General features: G+C 53.2%; 1 protein-coding gene across 1 annotated transcript in view; it reads right to left on the reverse strand.

The window, feature by feature from the left end:
* Positions 1–6,170: 6,170 nt before the first annotated feature.
* MYO18B (myosin XVIIIB) overlaps positions 6,171–17,383 on the reverse strand; it is a 235,423-nt gene continuing 224,210 nt past the window's right edge. The window contains exons 43-44 of the mRNA XM_049697804.1: positions 8,622–9,816; positions 6,171–6,385 (exon numbers count right to left, since the gene is read on the reverse strand). Of these exons, the coding sequence (XP_049553761.1) occupies positions 8,634–9,816 (1,183 nt within the window). The 3' untranslated portion in view covers positions 6,171–6,385; positions 8,622–8,633. The remainder of the gene's footprint in view (positions 6,386–8,621; positions 9,817–17,383) is intronic.

A 17,383-nucleotide genomic window follows, 5' to 3' on the forward strand; every position in this document is an offset into this window, starting at 1 on the left:
ATTCTCTAGTACACTCTGGGTTATCCACAGTCAACCCAAAGGCTGAATTAGCCTTGAATCATTTCTCTCCAGCTCCAAGAAGCAGCAAGAAATGAAGGGAAAAACACTAGGTTCAGGTCTGCTCCCAATTTGCTGTGTGACTTTGGGCAATAGATGCTCGCTCTCTGGTCCTGTTTCTCCACATAAAAAATAATGTGCCAGTCCAATGCACTGGCACCAGCGAGGCCCCTCCAGCAGTGTCTGCTCCTCGGCTACAGAGAACATCTCTGCATGCCCCTCCCTGCTTGTCCCTGCCTTCCAAACCCACCTTAAAGATTCCCACGCACAGGTACAGTGGGCAACAGTCCGGGGACCATAAGCCATGGCACCCACCCAGCTCTGACTGAGATGCCCAATGAGCCCTGAGCAGCAAGAGTAAATTCAGTTACCTCTCTCTTTTCAGGAGACACAGTTAAATCTATCTGATGGCTTCCTGGGCCATGGCAATTAGGTATAAGTCACTCAACCCATCAGGCATGAAATTGGGTTCCTTCAAAGACAGGAGAGAGGCCGGGCACCCATGGAGCCAGCTCCCCATCCCACCCCACCTTTGAGGGAGGTTGCTTGAGATCAGCGCTGGCAGCAGAGGTGATCGACTGCTAGGGCGGGGCCCTTGCTCAGTGTGTCCCTGCCTGTTACAGAGCTGGAACCCCCTTTCAGCCTTTCCCCAAACCAGCTAGACGACCAGGCCACGAGACTGGCAGGAGGCCACTGAACCTGAACCAGGAGTCAGGAACTCTGAACTCCAATCCCAGCTCCTTCACTGCTAACTTGGTCAGTCACTTGGTTTTGCAAAGCCTCCGTTTCCCCATCTGTAAAATGGGTGTACTAGCCCTTGTCCTCATGCTTCTGTGAGCCAGACAAGCTTTAAAAATGAGTGTCTCCTCTTCCAACCAAAGGAGTTTAGTAAACTGCTCGAGGTCACAGTTTAAAAAATGGCGAAGACGGGAATAAATCCAAGCCTGTTCCAGGAGTCTGGGCCCCATCACCTCCCAGGTGGAGCAGGCAGGGCCAGCTGAGTTCTGCCAGAGGGAGCTGGTGAAGGTGAAGCCATGTGACCCATAGACCTGTCCTACCAGTTGACCTCGTAGAAAAGCACTAGCTACCCTGCCAAGCTTGGCCCGTGGTATTATCATCAAGGATGCCTGGGTTTGGAGTCAGAGCTCTGGGTTCAAAGCCTAGCTCCCCTTGTCACCACTCACGTCCTCTCTGAGCCTCAACACCTGATTTTGGGTGGGGGAGTCCCTACCTTCTCCTCTCATTTCCACCTCCTGCCTGACCCCTTGTTTGTTTCCCTCTCCCCACATGCTGAGCGATGAAGAACTGCTGTTTATTGAATTGTTCAGAGTCAGCTGCCGTCACTGGACTCAGCTGACCGAGGGCGAGGCCACTGTACCTTAAAGCATCGCGTCCCCCAGCCTCCTTCCACCTCAGGCCAGAGACTACTCCCCAGGATCAGCTGGGGGCGGGGGCAGGGGCAGGGGCGGGGCAAGGGCTTTGGGCAAATGCAGCTGTGCCTCCCCCTCCCCTCTGCGCCAGCCTGAGCGGGAAGACCACAAACTTGAGATGATGGGGGGTGGGGGACGGAGAGGCTTCAATAAGCCACTGCCCTGAGCTCTGCATGCTGAAGGCATGTGCATAGCAGGATTTTGCCCGGGGCTACCGAGCCTTCGTGCAGCTACTTACAAAGCAGCGTTTCGAGTCATTTAAAATGTTTTCTTGCAGGTGTAGAACACATGGCGTGATTGACAGGGCCGAGACCCCCAACACCGCTTCTTAGCAGTGATGTTTGAGTACCACTCAGCACAGAGGCTGGCTCCTTGCACACATACAAGGAGTGGGAGTGGCAATGGTTCTTAACAAAGGGTGACAAGGTCACCGCCTCACCTCATCACCGGGCCTGCTTCCTAGCATTTGTCCCTGAGCTCTGAAGGTTGCTGACAGGTAAATAAGCAATCGGTTCTGGTGGGAACCCAGCCGAGGCTGCCCATCACTCTTGGAAGACAACAGCGGGAGCTCCGCCAGGCCATTCGTCACATCTGGAGCTGCCGAGGCTACATCCAGCACCCTCCAGCACCCACGTCCCCCAGCCGCCACAGTCTTCCCTCGCCTGTTACAATCCTTGGGATTGGGAAAGGATGCAAAACCTCGGTTCCTCAGCCCTGAATGGTGCAGACAGCCAGGGGGCTTGGGACAGGGCTGGGTCTCCCTTGGCCTGGGGAGGGCACTGGGCAGGGCTGGGATGGGACGGACATGGGAGGGTGACCTGGAGCAGGTAGGCTACTGAAGGGCCACCAGGTGGGCGGGCCCAGCCGATGGATGTATCCCAGTTTACTGTCTCCTGCGGTCAGCCACAAGCCTCACAAAGGCAGGCCCTCTGGCCATCCTAGTCTCAGCTTTCTCTTCAGTGCCCTGGACATGGGGTGGTAGAAAGATTAATAAATATTGATTAAACCAGAAAATGTTAATTGAGTTCTGAACTCAGATCTACCTTTGTCTTGGGACAGGTCTTTTCCCTCTCTGAGCCTCCATTTCCTCACTTGTAAAATTACCTTGAGGCTTTCTTCCAGTCCTGAGACTCCAGGCTTGTTTCAAGACCAGGTCCTGCTGCTAAAAATGGCCCCGGGGCCCGGAAACAAGAGGAGACGTTTGGGGCAGCCACTCAACCCACCTGCAACACCCTCACCTTTGAAATGACTTTGGTTATGATGGCAGGGAAACCACGCAGGGCACAGCTGTGCAGATGGAGCCTCTGAGCTGGGCACCAGGGAAAAGTGTTTCTGAGCCCAAAGACCAATGGTGCCACTGTGGAGCGCGGGCTGCGTGCCAGGCACTGTGCTAAGTGCTTTGATTTTTCACGGGATGCTGGGAGGCTGGTACCAGTTCTAGACTCATTGCACAGATGAGTAAAGGAGGGCCCAGAAAGAGGTGAACTGACCGAGGCCATGCGCGGATGGAAAGGCAGAACCCAGGTCATGAGCCACTTAGTTACCCTGGGTAGCAGAAGTCGGAGAAGTGAAGGCTTGCACGGTGCTTACTGCACTGGGTCCTGGGCTGAGCTCAGTGGGACACCAGGATCCACGCTAGAATTTCTGGAGTGAGCTTGCAGGGAGGAGGACTCAGCTGGGTCAGAATCTCCTGCATCAGGCTGTGTTGGGTTGGGGGATTCGAGAGGCAGGGGGACAGTGGTTATCTTCTAGAATGCTGAATTGATTTCTAACAGCATCTTCAGGATTTCTGTTTCCTGATGTACGGATGAGCAAAGCTTTGCTGTTGTTATCTGGGTTTAATTTTTTTGAATGCATCACTCACACGACTGAAGAAAAATGATGGCTTTCTTCCTTTACCAAAAGGTACTCTGTAAAATAAATGTCCAGAAAAATTTTAACAGGAAACTTACAAGATAATTTCATCTTTATTTTCCTTTATACCACTTCTCACTCTCTGACAACATATTTATTTTCTTGCTCATTGTCTGTCTCCCCGGCGAGGATTTTGCCTCCAGAAAAGCAGGGGGCACTGCACCTGCCCTCCATGGATCCCCCGTGTGGGGAACAGTGCCTGGTGCCTAGCAGGTGCTCAACAAATATTGGCTGGGTAAGTAATCCTGCTGGCACAGGAGGAGGAGCACATGGAAACACACAGGTTCCAGGCCCTAAAAATGTCTGCAAAACTCCAGTGCCAGGAAGGCAGTGAGAATCTCTATTCCGGATTTCCACTATAGCTTTTGTTTGGGGACCAAGCTGGGAGTTCGGAACATATTTATCTGATCATTACATTAATAATAATGATCATTATTAATAAACTAACTGGTCACCTTCTCTGGCATAGCATGTGCTATGGGCTGAATTATGACCCCTATAAAATTCATATGTTGAAGTCCTAACACCCATAACCTCAGGTGACTGCATTTGGACATGGGCCTTTAGAGATGTGACTAAGTTCAAGTGAGGCCCCTGGGCTGGGCCCTAATCCACTCTGACTGGGCTCCTTTATAAGATGAGGGACCTGAACACAAAGAGAGACACCAGGGATGCATGGGCACAGAGGAATGACAACGTGAGGACACAGCAAGGAGGCAGCCGTCTGCAAGCCAAGGAGTGAGGCCTCAGAAGCCAGACCTGCCAACACCTTGTCTTGGATGCCAGGCTCCAAAACTGGGAGAGAATAAATTCCTGTTGTTTAGGCACCACGCCCACCCCCAGCCTGTGGTATTTTGTTACAGCAGCTCTAGCAAACTAGTATAGCCTGCCATACTCTCCCATGCCCAAATCCCATTAGATTCTAATAACTAGTATTCCCACCGTTGAGATGAGGAAACTGAGGCCCAGTGAGGGAAGTGGCTTTTCCAAGGCTCCGTGGGTTCCACCGGAGGAAGACACAGGGCTGTGTCTGCTCCCATCCTTACCCCACACCCAAACGTCGGCAAGCTTTTGAACAGCAGCCTCTTCCTTGCCAGGACCTCTGATTCCCTGCAGAGATCTTGGATGTCCCCTCCACACGCCCCAGCTCTCTCCGGTGAGCTGAGGCCACTCCTGTGCATGGCAGGCTGGTGGGGGACGTTCCTTAAATACATATAAATATATGATGTATTTGTCTACAGACTCACCAAGCGGGACAACGCTCCTGCATCTGAGAAAACACAGTCCACTCTTCCACTGACTCTCTCCACCAGAGAGACGGGCAGATGGTGAGGTCTTCCAGGGAGGGCATCCGGTGAATTTCCTTCCTGCCCCATCTCTCCTCCCCTTCCCAGTTCTACCCACAACCTCTGGCGAGGATGGTCAGAGCTGAGGTCTCCCCTTCTTGGGGTAAGTGCCAACTGGTAAGTTGTTATGGCTTGAATTGTGTCCCCCACACGCTCCCAAGATACCCGGACCCCCAGGAGCTCAGAGTGTGACCTTATTTGGGGGTAAGGTCTATGCACAGGCAATCAAGTAGAGGTTAGGGTTGATTGACTGTGACTATGACTGTGTCCTCATAAAAGGAGGAAATTTGGACACAGAGACAGACATGCACAGGAGGAAGACAGCTACGTATAAGCCGAGAGAGAATCCCTTAAGATACTCCAAAGGAACCAACCCTGCCAACATCTTGATGTTTGAATTCTACCCTCTAAAGCTTCAAGATAGTCAGTTTCTGTTGTTTAGACCATGCAGTTTGTGGTGCTCTATTATAGCAGCCCTAGCAAATTAACTCACCGGTGATCCCAACAGGACTTTCCTTCCTGATGGCAGCTGTGACTGGCTGTACCAGAGGGGCCCTAGGAATAGAGGCACATGTGGGGTAGGACGTGGAGTCTGTGCCAGTGGGAACTTAAGGAGAAGCAGCATTGGCTACCTGAATGTGGGCATAAGCTAGTTCTGCCTTTGTAAATAGGAAAAAATAAGTGGATCTATCTCTTGGGACTTTATAAAGCTGGAGTGAGATGCACTGTGTAAAATGCCTAGCACGGTGGTCAGTACACAGTATGTGATCAATATACATCAGCCTACAGTTTTAGGATTATTGACACTTCAAGGATGTTTGATAAAGCAGGTGTCCAGGCTATAAGTGTGCCATTGCGAGTGTAGTTTTTGGTACACGTGCATAGTTGTGTGTGCATGGTAGTCTGTGTATGTGAGGTGTACGGGGGACTGTGGGAACAGATGGTCACAAGTTCTTGAATGTTGCTGTGGGCGGACATTTGTAGAGATGCATATATGTCAGTGTGTCCCAGGTATTCAGGGTGTATGAGCCACTGACTTGTTCCGTGGTTCATTTGCTTGTTCAGTCACTCATTCATCAAAATTTCTTGAATGCCCGCACATCTACACACAATGTAGATATGTAAATAGACAAGGGAAATATGATAGAAGCATGGGAATTAAGGGAGAATAGAGAAAGAGCATTTATTTCAGCTTGATGTATCAGGGAAGACTTCCTGGAGGAGGTGACATTTGAGCAGAACTTGGCCAAGAGAACAAGGCCATTGCATGTAGACACACAGGGAAAGAAATAGCAGTGTGCACCCGAAACTACAAACAGTTTGCATTGGTCCCCTTCCTCAGAACCCTTCTATCCCAAGGTGCACACCATCAATCCTCCAGAGTCCTAGGTAACATGATCATAGAATAGAGAGAAAGCCCAGATGCCAAGAAGCCAACACTTTATTTGGTACAGACCTAGCATGCTGGGAGCCCCACGCCCCATGGGATGTGCCTCTGCTGGCCCCCCTGGCCTCTTGAGGGCGGCCACACTGGCTGTGGACTCGGGGCCCCTGGGGAGGCCTGGCTGGTCTTTGTCTCTCTCTCCAGAACGTCGTGGAGTCGGGAAGTCTTCAAGGAGGGCAATGTGTCGCAGGAGGCTGGAAACAAATGCAGGTCAGAGCTGAGAAATGGGGCCTGGGGTGTGTGTTTTGGTGGGTGGAAGCCCCTGGAGCCCATATTCCCAGGTGGCGTTACTGCAGCGATGTGCTGAGCGGAATGAGATAGGAGGGGGCAGAAGGGAAACGAGTGGAGGGAGCCTGAGAGACATCCTGAAGGGCCACCATTTCCAAGTGCAGGTACCTGACATGCACTGTGGCCGCTGGGGCAGTGCTCTGGGCTGGGGTCTCTGATTCACAGGCTGCTCACAATGCTACTTTGGGTAGCTGGCATTACTACCCCCATCTTCCAGCTGAGAACACAGATGCTCAGCAAAGTTGCATCGCTCGGCAGTTACAGGGAAGAACTGAGCTCTGGGGGCTTGAGTGGCTCCGAATCCCGTAACACATTTGTATCGTGGGCAATGGAGCTGTATTGTCGAGCTCAAGACTACAGCGTGCAAGTCAAAGGTGGAGGAGATTTTTAGGCAGGCGCTCCGTTATCACAGGGAGCGTTGCTGGGAGGGGGGAAGGGGAGCTGAGCTTTAAAAAAAAATGGCAGAGACAAGATGTTCTGTGACGACGTTTGCTAAGCACTGTTCCCCTTCGGGACGTGTGCCCTTTACTTGGCCTTTGAAACTGCGTTCTGTGTCCCCGAGAGCATAATAATGTAAATGAATATCAGATCTCTCCTCGGTAATTGAGAGCAGAGAGAAGGCCATGTTAAGTCAATTTAATTTGCTCTGATACGGTCCAAGCCCGTCTCCGTGGAAGGGGCAATGGCTTTTTGATGGGCTGAGGGTGACTCTCAAAGTGACAGGACGTGCGGCTTGTTTGGGTCCAGGAGGCCTCTGGAAGGAGGGCTGGCGGCTGAGCCAGGTGTGGGCTGAGCACGACCACTTGACCACCTGAGGCTTGAGCCGCTGCGAGTTCTGAGCTTCAGTGACGCGGAGATTTACGGACGCCGGGGTGGGGGACCTGCCACTGGGATGTGGGTTTGCATCGCATCTGAACCCGGAGGGAGGCTCTAACTCCCCCTCCGCTGCTTCCTGGCCTGCCTCAGAGGGGCTTTGCATTTCAGTCGGGAGCTGTGAAGTGGAAGACTCAGTGCCCTGGAGTCTGAAACATGCCCTACGAGGTGCAGTCAGGGGCCAGCCTGGCCTCAGGGCAAAGAGCACTGGACTGGGAGTCAGGGTGGCTGGGTTGGTGGCAGATTCACTGGGTGACCTTGATCTTGAGGTCCTCCTCACTTGCCCAAGAGTGAGGTTGGAGTCTGTGAGTTCCAACCCCCCCTTTAGATGTATGATTCTAAGCTCTGCCTCAGTTTGCCCTCCATAGAGGCAACCCCTCTAAAGACCCAGCTCCATCAGTGTGGCTCTGAGCTTACTCACAGAGAGGCCTGGGATACGTACCTAAGAAAAAGTGTGACCAGCAAAAGTGTGGGGACTCTGGAGATTCGAATCCCCGTTCTGCCTGGGTGACTCTGTACAAGTGCCTTAACCTATATGATTCTCAGTTTGTCAACCTGTAGAATGGGAATAAATCATACTCACCACCTCTTGGGGTAACTGTGGGCACCAAATGACTGCCTGATAAACACATTCCATCAGCTGGAGCTGTTATTAGCAACGAATGTCTCTTCCCACCTTGACTGCACAGAAGTGCCAGGACCGGGACGGGAGGAGAAGGCGGAGGGAAGCACTGCCGCTCTCACGGTGGCGCTCTGGGACCTCTGTACTTGTCCCCTCCTCCCCCTTCTTGGGCCCCAGTTTCTCTTTACACATTTAATGCAAGAGTTGGACTTCACTAACGTCAAGGCCTCGTCTATGCTAGCCTGACCCTCCCCCCATCCACCCGGGCTCTCCCGTCACTGTGTGGACAGATGCCTCCATGGCTCCCCCAGCACCAGGTGAAAGGAGCGCTGGAAAGAGAACAGGACAAGGGTGGGAAAACTTTAAAAGCCCAGCGCCTCCTTCAGCACCCTCTCCCCCGCCCCCCACAGGACCTCACACTTTCTGACGGTCTGTATTTTCAAGAGCAGAGAAACCGGTGGCACCTAGTGAGGGCTTCTGATAAGTTTTCTATTTACCAGCAACACATTATTTGCATAAATAGCAACACATTATTTCAGTGAAAACCTAAAAGCAGTAGCAGCAACCGGTTGCCTCCAGGCTGCCAGACCTGGGTGGACCACCTCGTTTCATCCCCCCAGGAGGACAGGCCAGCCTGTCGCAGTTACCTGAGCTGGTTCCTACTTCTGTAGGTATTTCTTCATGATGCTCTCAACATCCTCCTCTTTCCTCCCTGTCCCCGGCTCTCTGATCTCGGGGGATGTTCTCTCACCACTGTCACCCTCCAGCCGTGGGATTCTTGGCCGACTCTTGATGCTGTCGGCGCTTTTGAAGGACACGATGGAGCTGGAGGAGGAGGAGGAGTCGGAGAGGTGAGCGGGGTCCTCCTTGGACTCCAGGCTCTTTTTCAAAACGGTGGTGATCCCTGAGACAAAGCCCCCGTCGGCCTCTTCCATCTCAAAGTGGACGCTTGGACGCTGTGAACTGTCTTGCCCATCTTTGGCCGCTCGGGCCAAAGACGTAGGCGTCTCCGGCTTCCGGATGGCCGGGAGGAAGTCATCGAAACCCACTTGGGTCTTGCGTTCATAGGTGATGCTCGGGACCTTCCAGCTGAATGGGTCGCTGCCCAGGGGGTCCCCCATCAGGTGTGCAAACTGGCGGTTCTGGAAGACGAGCGGCTCCTTCCCAAGGTCCGGACAGCCCGCATCTTCCAGCGAGGACTCCAGACAGCGCCTCCGCGGGCGCAGCGTGGGCGACAAGAACGAGCGCCTAAGCGCCGTCGGGGAGCTCGGGGTCCTCCTCGAGCCGGGCCCCGATTCCAGGAGGGACTCGCAGGAACTGAAGCGGGTCTTCAGCTTCTCGGGTGGCGGGCTGGGGCCCCCCACGCTCTTCGAGGAGATGCACTTCAGGCTGGTGGACCGCAGGAGCCCGGCCGACGTGTCCAGGGGTGACTCGGCCCCGGCCCTCAGAGCCAGAGCGCCCTCGTCGCTGCCGGTCCTGGCCCTCCGCAGCGTGGACGCCCCGGTGGTCTGGTAGATGGGGAGGGTGGGCCAGTCCTCCAGGCCCAGCGGCGACCCCCGGCCCCTCTGCGCTCTCTTCCTCCGGAGCCCTTCCACGAACTCTGACAGGGCAGCCGACGGGCTGGGCAGCTTGTCCCTGGGCCGCGGGGACACGTCTCCACTCCAGGAAGACGGGGAGGACAGCACGCCCGACCTCTCCGGGGGCTTTCTCTGGACGCCACACTCTTCGCCGTCCCCCAAGTGGCCGTAATTTCCTTGGCGGAGGGAGAGCGGGGACGCGGCCTTGTCCCCCCAGGTCCTGCTGTGGGTGTCCCGGGCCCCATCACTGGCCGCCTGCTGGATCCTGTGCCAAGAAGAAACCCGCCGTCAGCGGACACCGTGCCGTCTCCACAGTTGGCGCGACTGAGCCCCAGAGCGCGGGCACTAATACTATTTTTCTTTGGAAATGCTGACCCCACCTGCACCCTCCAACGAACCGTACGATTGAATGCGCAGACTCAAGCCGCGCAAATGATTTCTTGTCGCTTTCTGAAATGCAATTTCTGTCTATAATTAAACCTGACTAAGTACGTTTGAGTAGGTTAAAACTGCACCTCTGAGAGATGACTCAGTTTTACGAGGCATCATCTCTGACATGATAGGACCTATCGCCACACAGCCTGCTGTGAAATAGGTAATTTCCTTCTTGAAGACTCAGGGGCACCTACGGGAGGTTATTTATTTATTTATTTAGGGCCAAGCCCGGAGGACAGCCCCACCAAGCAGAGCCTGCTGGAGCCAGTGACCCAAACATGCGCCTGAACGAGATGCTCCGTGACACCCGATTGTTTCATGGGATGCGGGTGGGATTAAAAACAAACAAACAACAAAAAAAAAAACGGTCCTTCAAAAGGGAAACAGCTCCATCAAATCAACTTGAAACCGAGACTATACACAAGAGGACAGACGCTTTCTATTCTGGGACTGCCAGGCAGAGGCATTTTGCAGCAGCTGAGCCAAAACCACTGCCTCTGAAGAGTGGGAATCTCGCAGTGGGGCAAAATTATAGGCTGTAAGACGAAAAGCAGGGCTTAGAGGAGAGAGACTGGAATCCATCCACTGTTCTTTAAAAAAATAAAATCTATTTGTCCTCCCTCTAAGACAAGCGACCTCCTTCCCAGACAACAGCAAAGCTGTAATTTACAAAAAAGCGCCAAATGTCAGAGTTTGGGTGTGGCAGCTGGGGCCAGGGCTCAGCCTGAAGGACGTGGGAGCGATGGTGATGCAGGTTCCCGTCGTCGGCCCCTGCCTGCTGCTCTGTCACGACAGGAAGGATTACAGGAGCCAGCCTCCTACACATAAAGGTTGGAATGCTGGCACGAGACCGAGGAAAGTGTCCTGCTCACCACACTCTGATTATCACCATTTCCATCCCCTGACCAGGTAGGATAGTTTAAAGGGAAAAGAGCTGACCACAGTGACCCAAAGGGCTTTTCAGTCTCAGAAGGAGCCAAGCCCACGGCCCCTGGAGGTGATGTCAGGAGAGGAGAGTACAGATAGGGTAGGGGATTGGGATCTTTTTCAGGGACCCGGGTAGGGACCTAGGCACTGCCTTCCTGAGCTCCCACCATCCCAGAAGCCTCTCTCTTCTGATGCTAGCAGGAGCCTCCCCTGACCCAGGACCCTGGCGATGATACTCTGTGAAAAGTTTCCCTGAGTGACAGGCACAGGACTGGCTGCTCTCATCTGTCCCTCCTCATGCCCTAGGTCTGCTAGGTGGAGAGGACCAATGTCACAGTCTGGGGGCGGTGAGGAGACCACGAGATGGACCTCAAGGTAGGCGTGTCGACGCGCTGCCTCCATCACGCACTGTCCTCACTATCCTTAGTCTTCCAGGGGCTCAGGCTCCCGACCCCCTCCCCGACCTCCTGTCTTGTGAGTTAGCCCCTGGCTCACTCTGCTGCAGCCACATGGGTCTCCTGGGACACGCCACGCTCTTCCTGCCTCCGGGGTTTGCATTTGCTGTTCCCTTCGTTGGATGCACTCCTTCCCCCTCCTCCTAGCCCAGGTCACTGTCCTGATCTCACAGGGAGATCAAGGGGAGGGAAGAAAAGCCCTGGGCCCCATGCCGGGCACCTAGCTCCTCAAATAATGGTTAACAGTTATGATTAATAATAATCGATAATGAATGGCTATTAACCATCACTAATTAGTCGTTAGGGCTCGTTACGATTACTACTAACAACCTCTGGGTCTCTGGAGCCTAACCCACCACTGGGCTCCACGAAAGCCTCATGTGACGTTCCAAGAGGAGTGGGCAGGAGAATGAACGGGCAGGTGACCCTGCGTCCCATCACTCCCGGCAAAGGCTGGCCCCCATGTGCTCAAACAAAAGCCTCGCAATTTGCCCAGAGCAGCTGCTCCCTTCCTATTTCTTGCCTGTCACCTTCCATCTCCGTCACAGCTGGACGCAGGCTGGGAAGGGAGCTGCAGAGCTCCTGTGTGATTACCTGAAGGGGTGTTTGTCAACATCATCACTTTAGAATCGCTCCCCTAACACATGGCAAGATGGCATTCACATGCCTTTCTTTCTCTTCTTCATCTTTTTTTTTTTTTTTTTTTTTTTTAATAAACAGCTTGGAGCTGCCAGGGGCACTGGGCTGCCGCAGAGCTGACAAAAGTCATTTCCGTCCTGTCTTGGCCCTGAAAGGAGGCGGACGTGATGAATGTGTCTTGGGCGCTCAGTCTCCTCCATCATCTGTCACGTGGGGATGGCAGCACCCAGGGCTCCTGTTGCCGGGCCTCCTGGGACTCTGCCATCCCACTCGCCCCAGCTCCCCTCTGGCTGCAGAGGCCGAGACAGGGAGGGAAGAGAAGCTACAGGAGGAGAGGGTGGGGGGGGGGGAGAGGAAGCAGGGGAAAAGGGCAGAAGGAGAGGAGGGTGGGAGAACCCCAGCTCTCCAGCCTGTGCTGTCGAGACCCTGCTGAGTCTCATCTCTACACCGTGACTCGGCACTGTACCCAGCACACAGTAGGTGCTCAGGAAGCGTTGTCGAACTGAGTCAAGTCTACCTTGGAAATCAAGTCTCCGAGGAAGAGAAAGTAGGTAGGATGAGGAAAGTGGAGGAGGGGCAAAGAGAAGTGGGGAGAAGTAGAAGCAGGACCAACAAGAGGGAAGGTGAAGTGAGAACGGATGGGGGAATGGAGAGGAAGAGACCAGTGGCGATGGAGGTGGCGAAGGAAGAGGGAGGCTGAGGGCAAGGCCAGGGGGACAGAGGGGAGGGCCGCAGGTGGGGTGTGGGCTGGCAGCTGAGGGCCGGCCTTCCTCATCTCTGACCACAAGGTGGGACAGGCCGGGGCACACGAAACCGTCAGCAGCCCAGCAGTGGGGTCTGGAGGTCGCAGCCCATGTGTGCTGCTGTCCAGGCGCAGAGGACACAGGCTCGCTGGGCTGGAGCCGTGGGGGACCTCGGCTGGGCCAGAGCAGCGGAGATGTGCCCGCCTTCCCCAAGGCCCACAAGGAGCAGCATCTTCCAGAAGGGACACCCGCTCAGGGCCCCCCTGGCTGCCCCCAAGTACTGACCACGGAGCCCTGCTGGGGGCCCATGTGTGGGTGTCACGGGGTGGAGCGGTCTGGTCGGTGCCTTCAGAGCCTCAGCTGGGGGGCTGGAAACCAGAACCCAGTCCCAGCAGTGTAGACTCAGTGGCGGAGGGCAGAGTGAGGAGGGAGGGAGGGGAGATGGGGACGCGGTGGGGGAGAAGGAGAGAGAGAGAGAAGCCTCGGCTTGGCTGAGCGCTGCCTCCTGGGTTTACCACCCAGAAATCCACCCACGCCTCTGCAGCATCTTCTTCTATTTCCTGTCTGCTCCACCACTCCAAGGGAGAAGTTTGCTGCATCCACTCCTTTCTGTGTGGAGACCGCAGAACTGAATCTGAATGCAGACGCCCTCTTGCAAGCTTCAGGGTGTGGGTTCTAGCTCTGCTGTCTGGGTCACGGTGATCCTCTCCGTTTCTGCCCTGGCTCTGGACACTTCAAGCACATTCCCCCGTCTTCCTCCAGGGGCCTGGGAAGACTCATTTTTTTCCCCAGCTGTCCTCATGGGACGGCTCAGCTCAGGTGGAACTCCCTTCCATTAGCATCGCGTGACGTATGGGTGGTGGCTAATCAAGACGTTGCTGTGCCTGCCTCAGCCAGGGAGAGATGTGATGCACAGGACGTACTCCGAGCCTCTGGGAGATGGGTGCAGACACGAGCTAGGCGGGGGCACTGTGATTCTCTGAGGAGGGACTCCAGAAACATCTTGGGACCTTCTGCACCTGCCCCTCAGTCTACCCCAACAGGAAGAGGCTTGTAGCATACCTGCCTGATAAGGAGCCAGTGGCATTCCTGGGCATCCAGCCACACAGGCTCCAGGCTGGGTCCGAAAGAGTTACCCCTGGCTGAGCACCTACTATGTGCTGGGCACCATGGATACAGGGGAGAACAAGCGGGTGGGCCACCTGCCTGCATGGAGCTGACCGCCACGTCCATTTATAACCTCGATGGCCACCCTGGGGGTTAGGAGTTGTGAGCTCCGGGCACAGTAAGGAGGGGTGGCACACACAGTTGGGAGTAGCAGAGGTGGGGTTCCAACCCCACAGCCAGCAGCACCCTTCTCTGGAAACTTCCTCCAAACTCTGTGATGAGACACAGGGTTAAACAAGTGTCTCCGATGTCACCTTACCAGGTAACATCTGTCCCTTGGAGTCTAGGCTGATTCTGCCACTCACTAGCCACTCACTTGCCTTGGGATAGGCACCTAACTTCTCTAGGCCTCAGTTTCTTCAGCTGTACAATGGGGGGAAACCAGGTCAACCCTGCAATGTTGCGGAGATAAGAGAGAGCTCCAGGAGGGCAAGAGTTTTTGTCTGTTGCATTCACTGCTCTATTCCTGTGCCTAGAACAGTATCTGAGCACACAGCAGGCATTCAGTAAACATCTGTTGAGTGAATGAGTGGAGTGCCAGAGCCCTAGCACATAGTAGGTGCTCACTAAATACGTGTTGGACGAATGAGTGGACCTTGAGTCCTCTGGCGCATAGTAGGCATCTGATAAATGTCCATTAAGTGAATTGATGAACAAAAGAATATATACAAATACTGTAGCTTTGTGGTATAGTCTGAAGTCAGGGAGCCTGATTCCTCCAGCTCCGTCTTTCTTTCTCTAGATTGCTTTGGCTATTTGGGGTCTTTTGTGTTTCCATATAAATTAAAAAATTTTTTGCTCTAGTTCTGTGACAAATGCCATTGATAGTTTAATAGGGATTGCACTGAATCTGTAGATTGCCTTGGTATTACAGTCTTTTTGACAATATTGACTCTTCCAATCCAAGAACATGATATATCTTTCCATCTGTTTGTGTTGTCTTCCATTTCTTTCATCAGCATCTTATAGTTTTCAGAGTAGAGGTCTTTTGTCTCCTTAGGTAGGTTTATTCCTAGGTATTTTATTCTTCTTGAGGTGATGGTAAATGGGATTGTTTCCTTAATTTCTCTTTCTGATCTTTCATTGTTAGTGTATAGGAATGCAAGAGATTTCTGTGTATTAATTTTGTATCCTGCAACTTTACTGAATTCATTGATTAGCTCTAGTAGTTTTCTGGTAGCGTCTTTAGGATTTTCTATGTATAGCATCATGTCATCTGCAAACAGTGACAGTGTTACTTCTTTTCCAATTTGGATTCCTTTTATTTCTTTTTCTCTAAGTATTGGTGGCTCACATGTATGAAGGCTTATTAGATAAATCAGGATATGATCATGCAGAAATGCTGGAATTTTTACTCTTTCTAACCTGCAAGGCTAAGAATCTGGGCTTCAGGAAGCAGACAGGCCTGGGTTCAAATCCTAGCTCTGTCCCTTACTAGCCAGGTACCTTGTGAAGCCTCGCTGTGCCAGTGGGAACAGTAACTCCCAACCTCACAGAGACGACGTACGTCATCAGGACAGTCAATACACATGAGCGTAGTGGCCCACGTACACCTCCACCTGCCCCCAGCTCTTCATGCCAGGTGGATTCTGGTGCAATTGAACTTGCATATATATTACTTATTCATTTCAAAACATTACTACTAATAAATATATGTTTAAAATCTTAATGATTGTTTTTCAATTAACGGCCCCTCCCATCAGGTTAGATTAGATTGAGGATCGAGGGCAGATGTTCAAGAATAAACAATTCCTAGGTCCGAGCCTGCTCTGAGCAGCACAGAAAAGGGGTGAGGATACCCAAGTGGTCTGTTCAGCCCCAGAGCAAGCCAGATGCTGACACACGTGTCTCCAAGTCGGGCCACACCCCCTCCCCTGACAGGCCATCCTGTGAATGCAGCTCCATCGTCTTCTCTCTAGTGCCTACCACAGCAGGAGACATTCCACGAACACTGGGTGAAGGAAAAATGCAGGTACTTTGTATGTATCATCTCATCAGGATGTGGATGGTCACCCCATCTTGCAGATGAGGAAACTGAGGCTCACCGGTGAGAAGCCATCTGCTCGAGGCTCACACTGCTCAGTGGCAGGGACTGGATCTGAAGCCGTTGCTTTGCCCTTCCACAACATCACACGCCCCCCAGGTAGAAAGCTAAGAGGAAACCTCAACCACTGGAACTCATGTCTACACACATACATTGTTCAAAATCGACTGGGACACAATGAGTAAAACATAGAGAGGCTCAAGTCAGGGAGACACTGGCTTCACTGGCATCAGTCACATCACACAGTAAAAACCAGAATTCCCAGGTCTGAGTCTGCGCAGAGCCTGAGCCAACGGTAACTACAGGAAACTCGATGCAGACTTTTTTTTTTTTTTTTTTTGCGGTACGCGGGCCTCTCACTGTTGTGGCCTCTCCCGTTGCGGAGCACAGGCTCCGGACGCGCAGGCTCAGCGGCCATGGCCCACGGGCCCAGCCGCTCTGCGGCATGTGGGATCTTCCCGGACTGGGGCACGAACCCGTGTCCCCTGCATCGGCAGGCGGACTCTCAACCACTGCGCCACCAGGGAAGCCCTCGATGCAGATTTAATGACGCCATGAATCATCCCCAAAGACATGCTATCACCCCCCCCCCATTCTTCATCAACACCCTGAAATTAAAGAGGAAATTAAAAATGTATCGATGTTCTTTAACATCGAGGTCTGGATGGGAAACCAGATGTCCTTTGAAGATGGCCTGAAGGTACTGTAACCGAGTCCAACACAGCAGTTGATGGTCTATAATAGAAGCTGACATGGTGCCCAACACTGTGCCTGATGCGGTAGGAAACACGAGACATTTATTAAATCCCTAGAGCGTGCAGGTGAATTCTGCATCATGAGAGCCACTGTATATTGCGCCTTTAGGCTCTGCAGATGTTATTCAATTTTATCTTCACGACGGTCCTCTAAGTCAGCAACTCTTATAATCTTCCTATTTCACAAATGAGGCTCAGGAAGGATAAGTAATTTGTCATGGAATAAACGGGAGAAACATGAATTTAAACTAAGGAATCCAGCTTCGGGATTCACGTGTCCTGACCACTCTACTCTGCTGCCAGCTATTGCCTTTGACTGTTCCACTTTACAGAGTTAGAAATGGAGGCTCAGAGGGCAGATGGAGAGGAAGGAGCAGAGCCGAGGCTCTCACCTCGGCCTCAATGAGTATGCATCAATACGACGCTCAGCTAGGTCCCTCACAGGAGAAGACGGGCTGCCTCAGCCTTTCGGAGGGCACACTGTGGGTGTGGACACAGGATCAACCCACGCAGAAGGGCCAGCAGTGCGAGCAGCTCCAGGTACACTGGGAACCGTGGACTGTAAAACGCGGCAGGAGGCTGGCAAGGGAGAGGCGAGGGGCTGGGGCCTGAGGGCACAGCCTTTCTGGAGGCGGCGGGGCGCAGTCAGGCTTTCGGAAGAGGGGTA

Source organism: Orcinus orca, chromosome 15, assembly GCF_937001465.1.
Source record: "Orcinus orca chromosome 15, mOrcOrc1.1, whole genome shotgun sequence".
NCBI lineage: Eukaryota > Metazoa > Chordata > Mammalia > Artiodactyla > Delphinidae > Orcinus > Orcinus orca.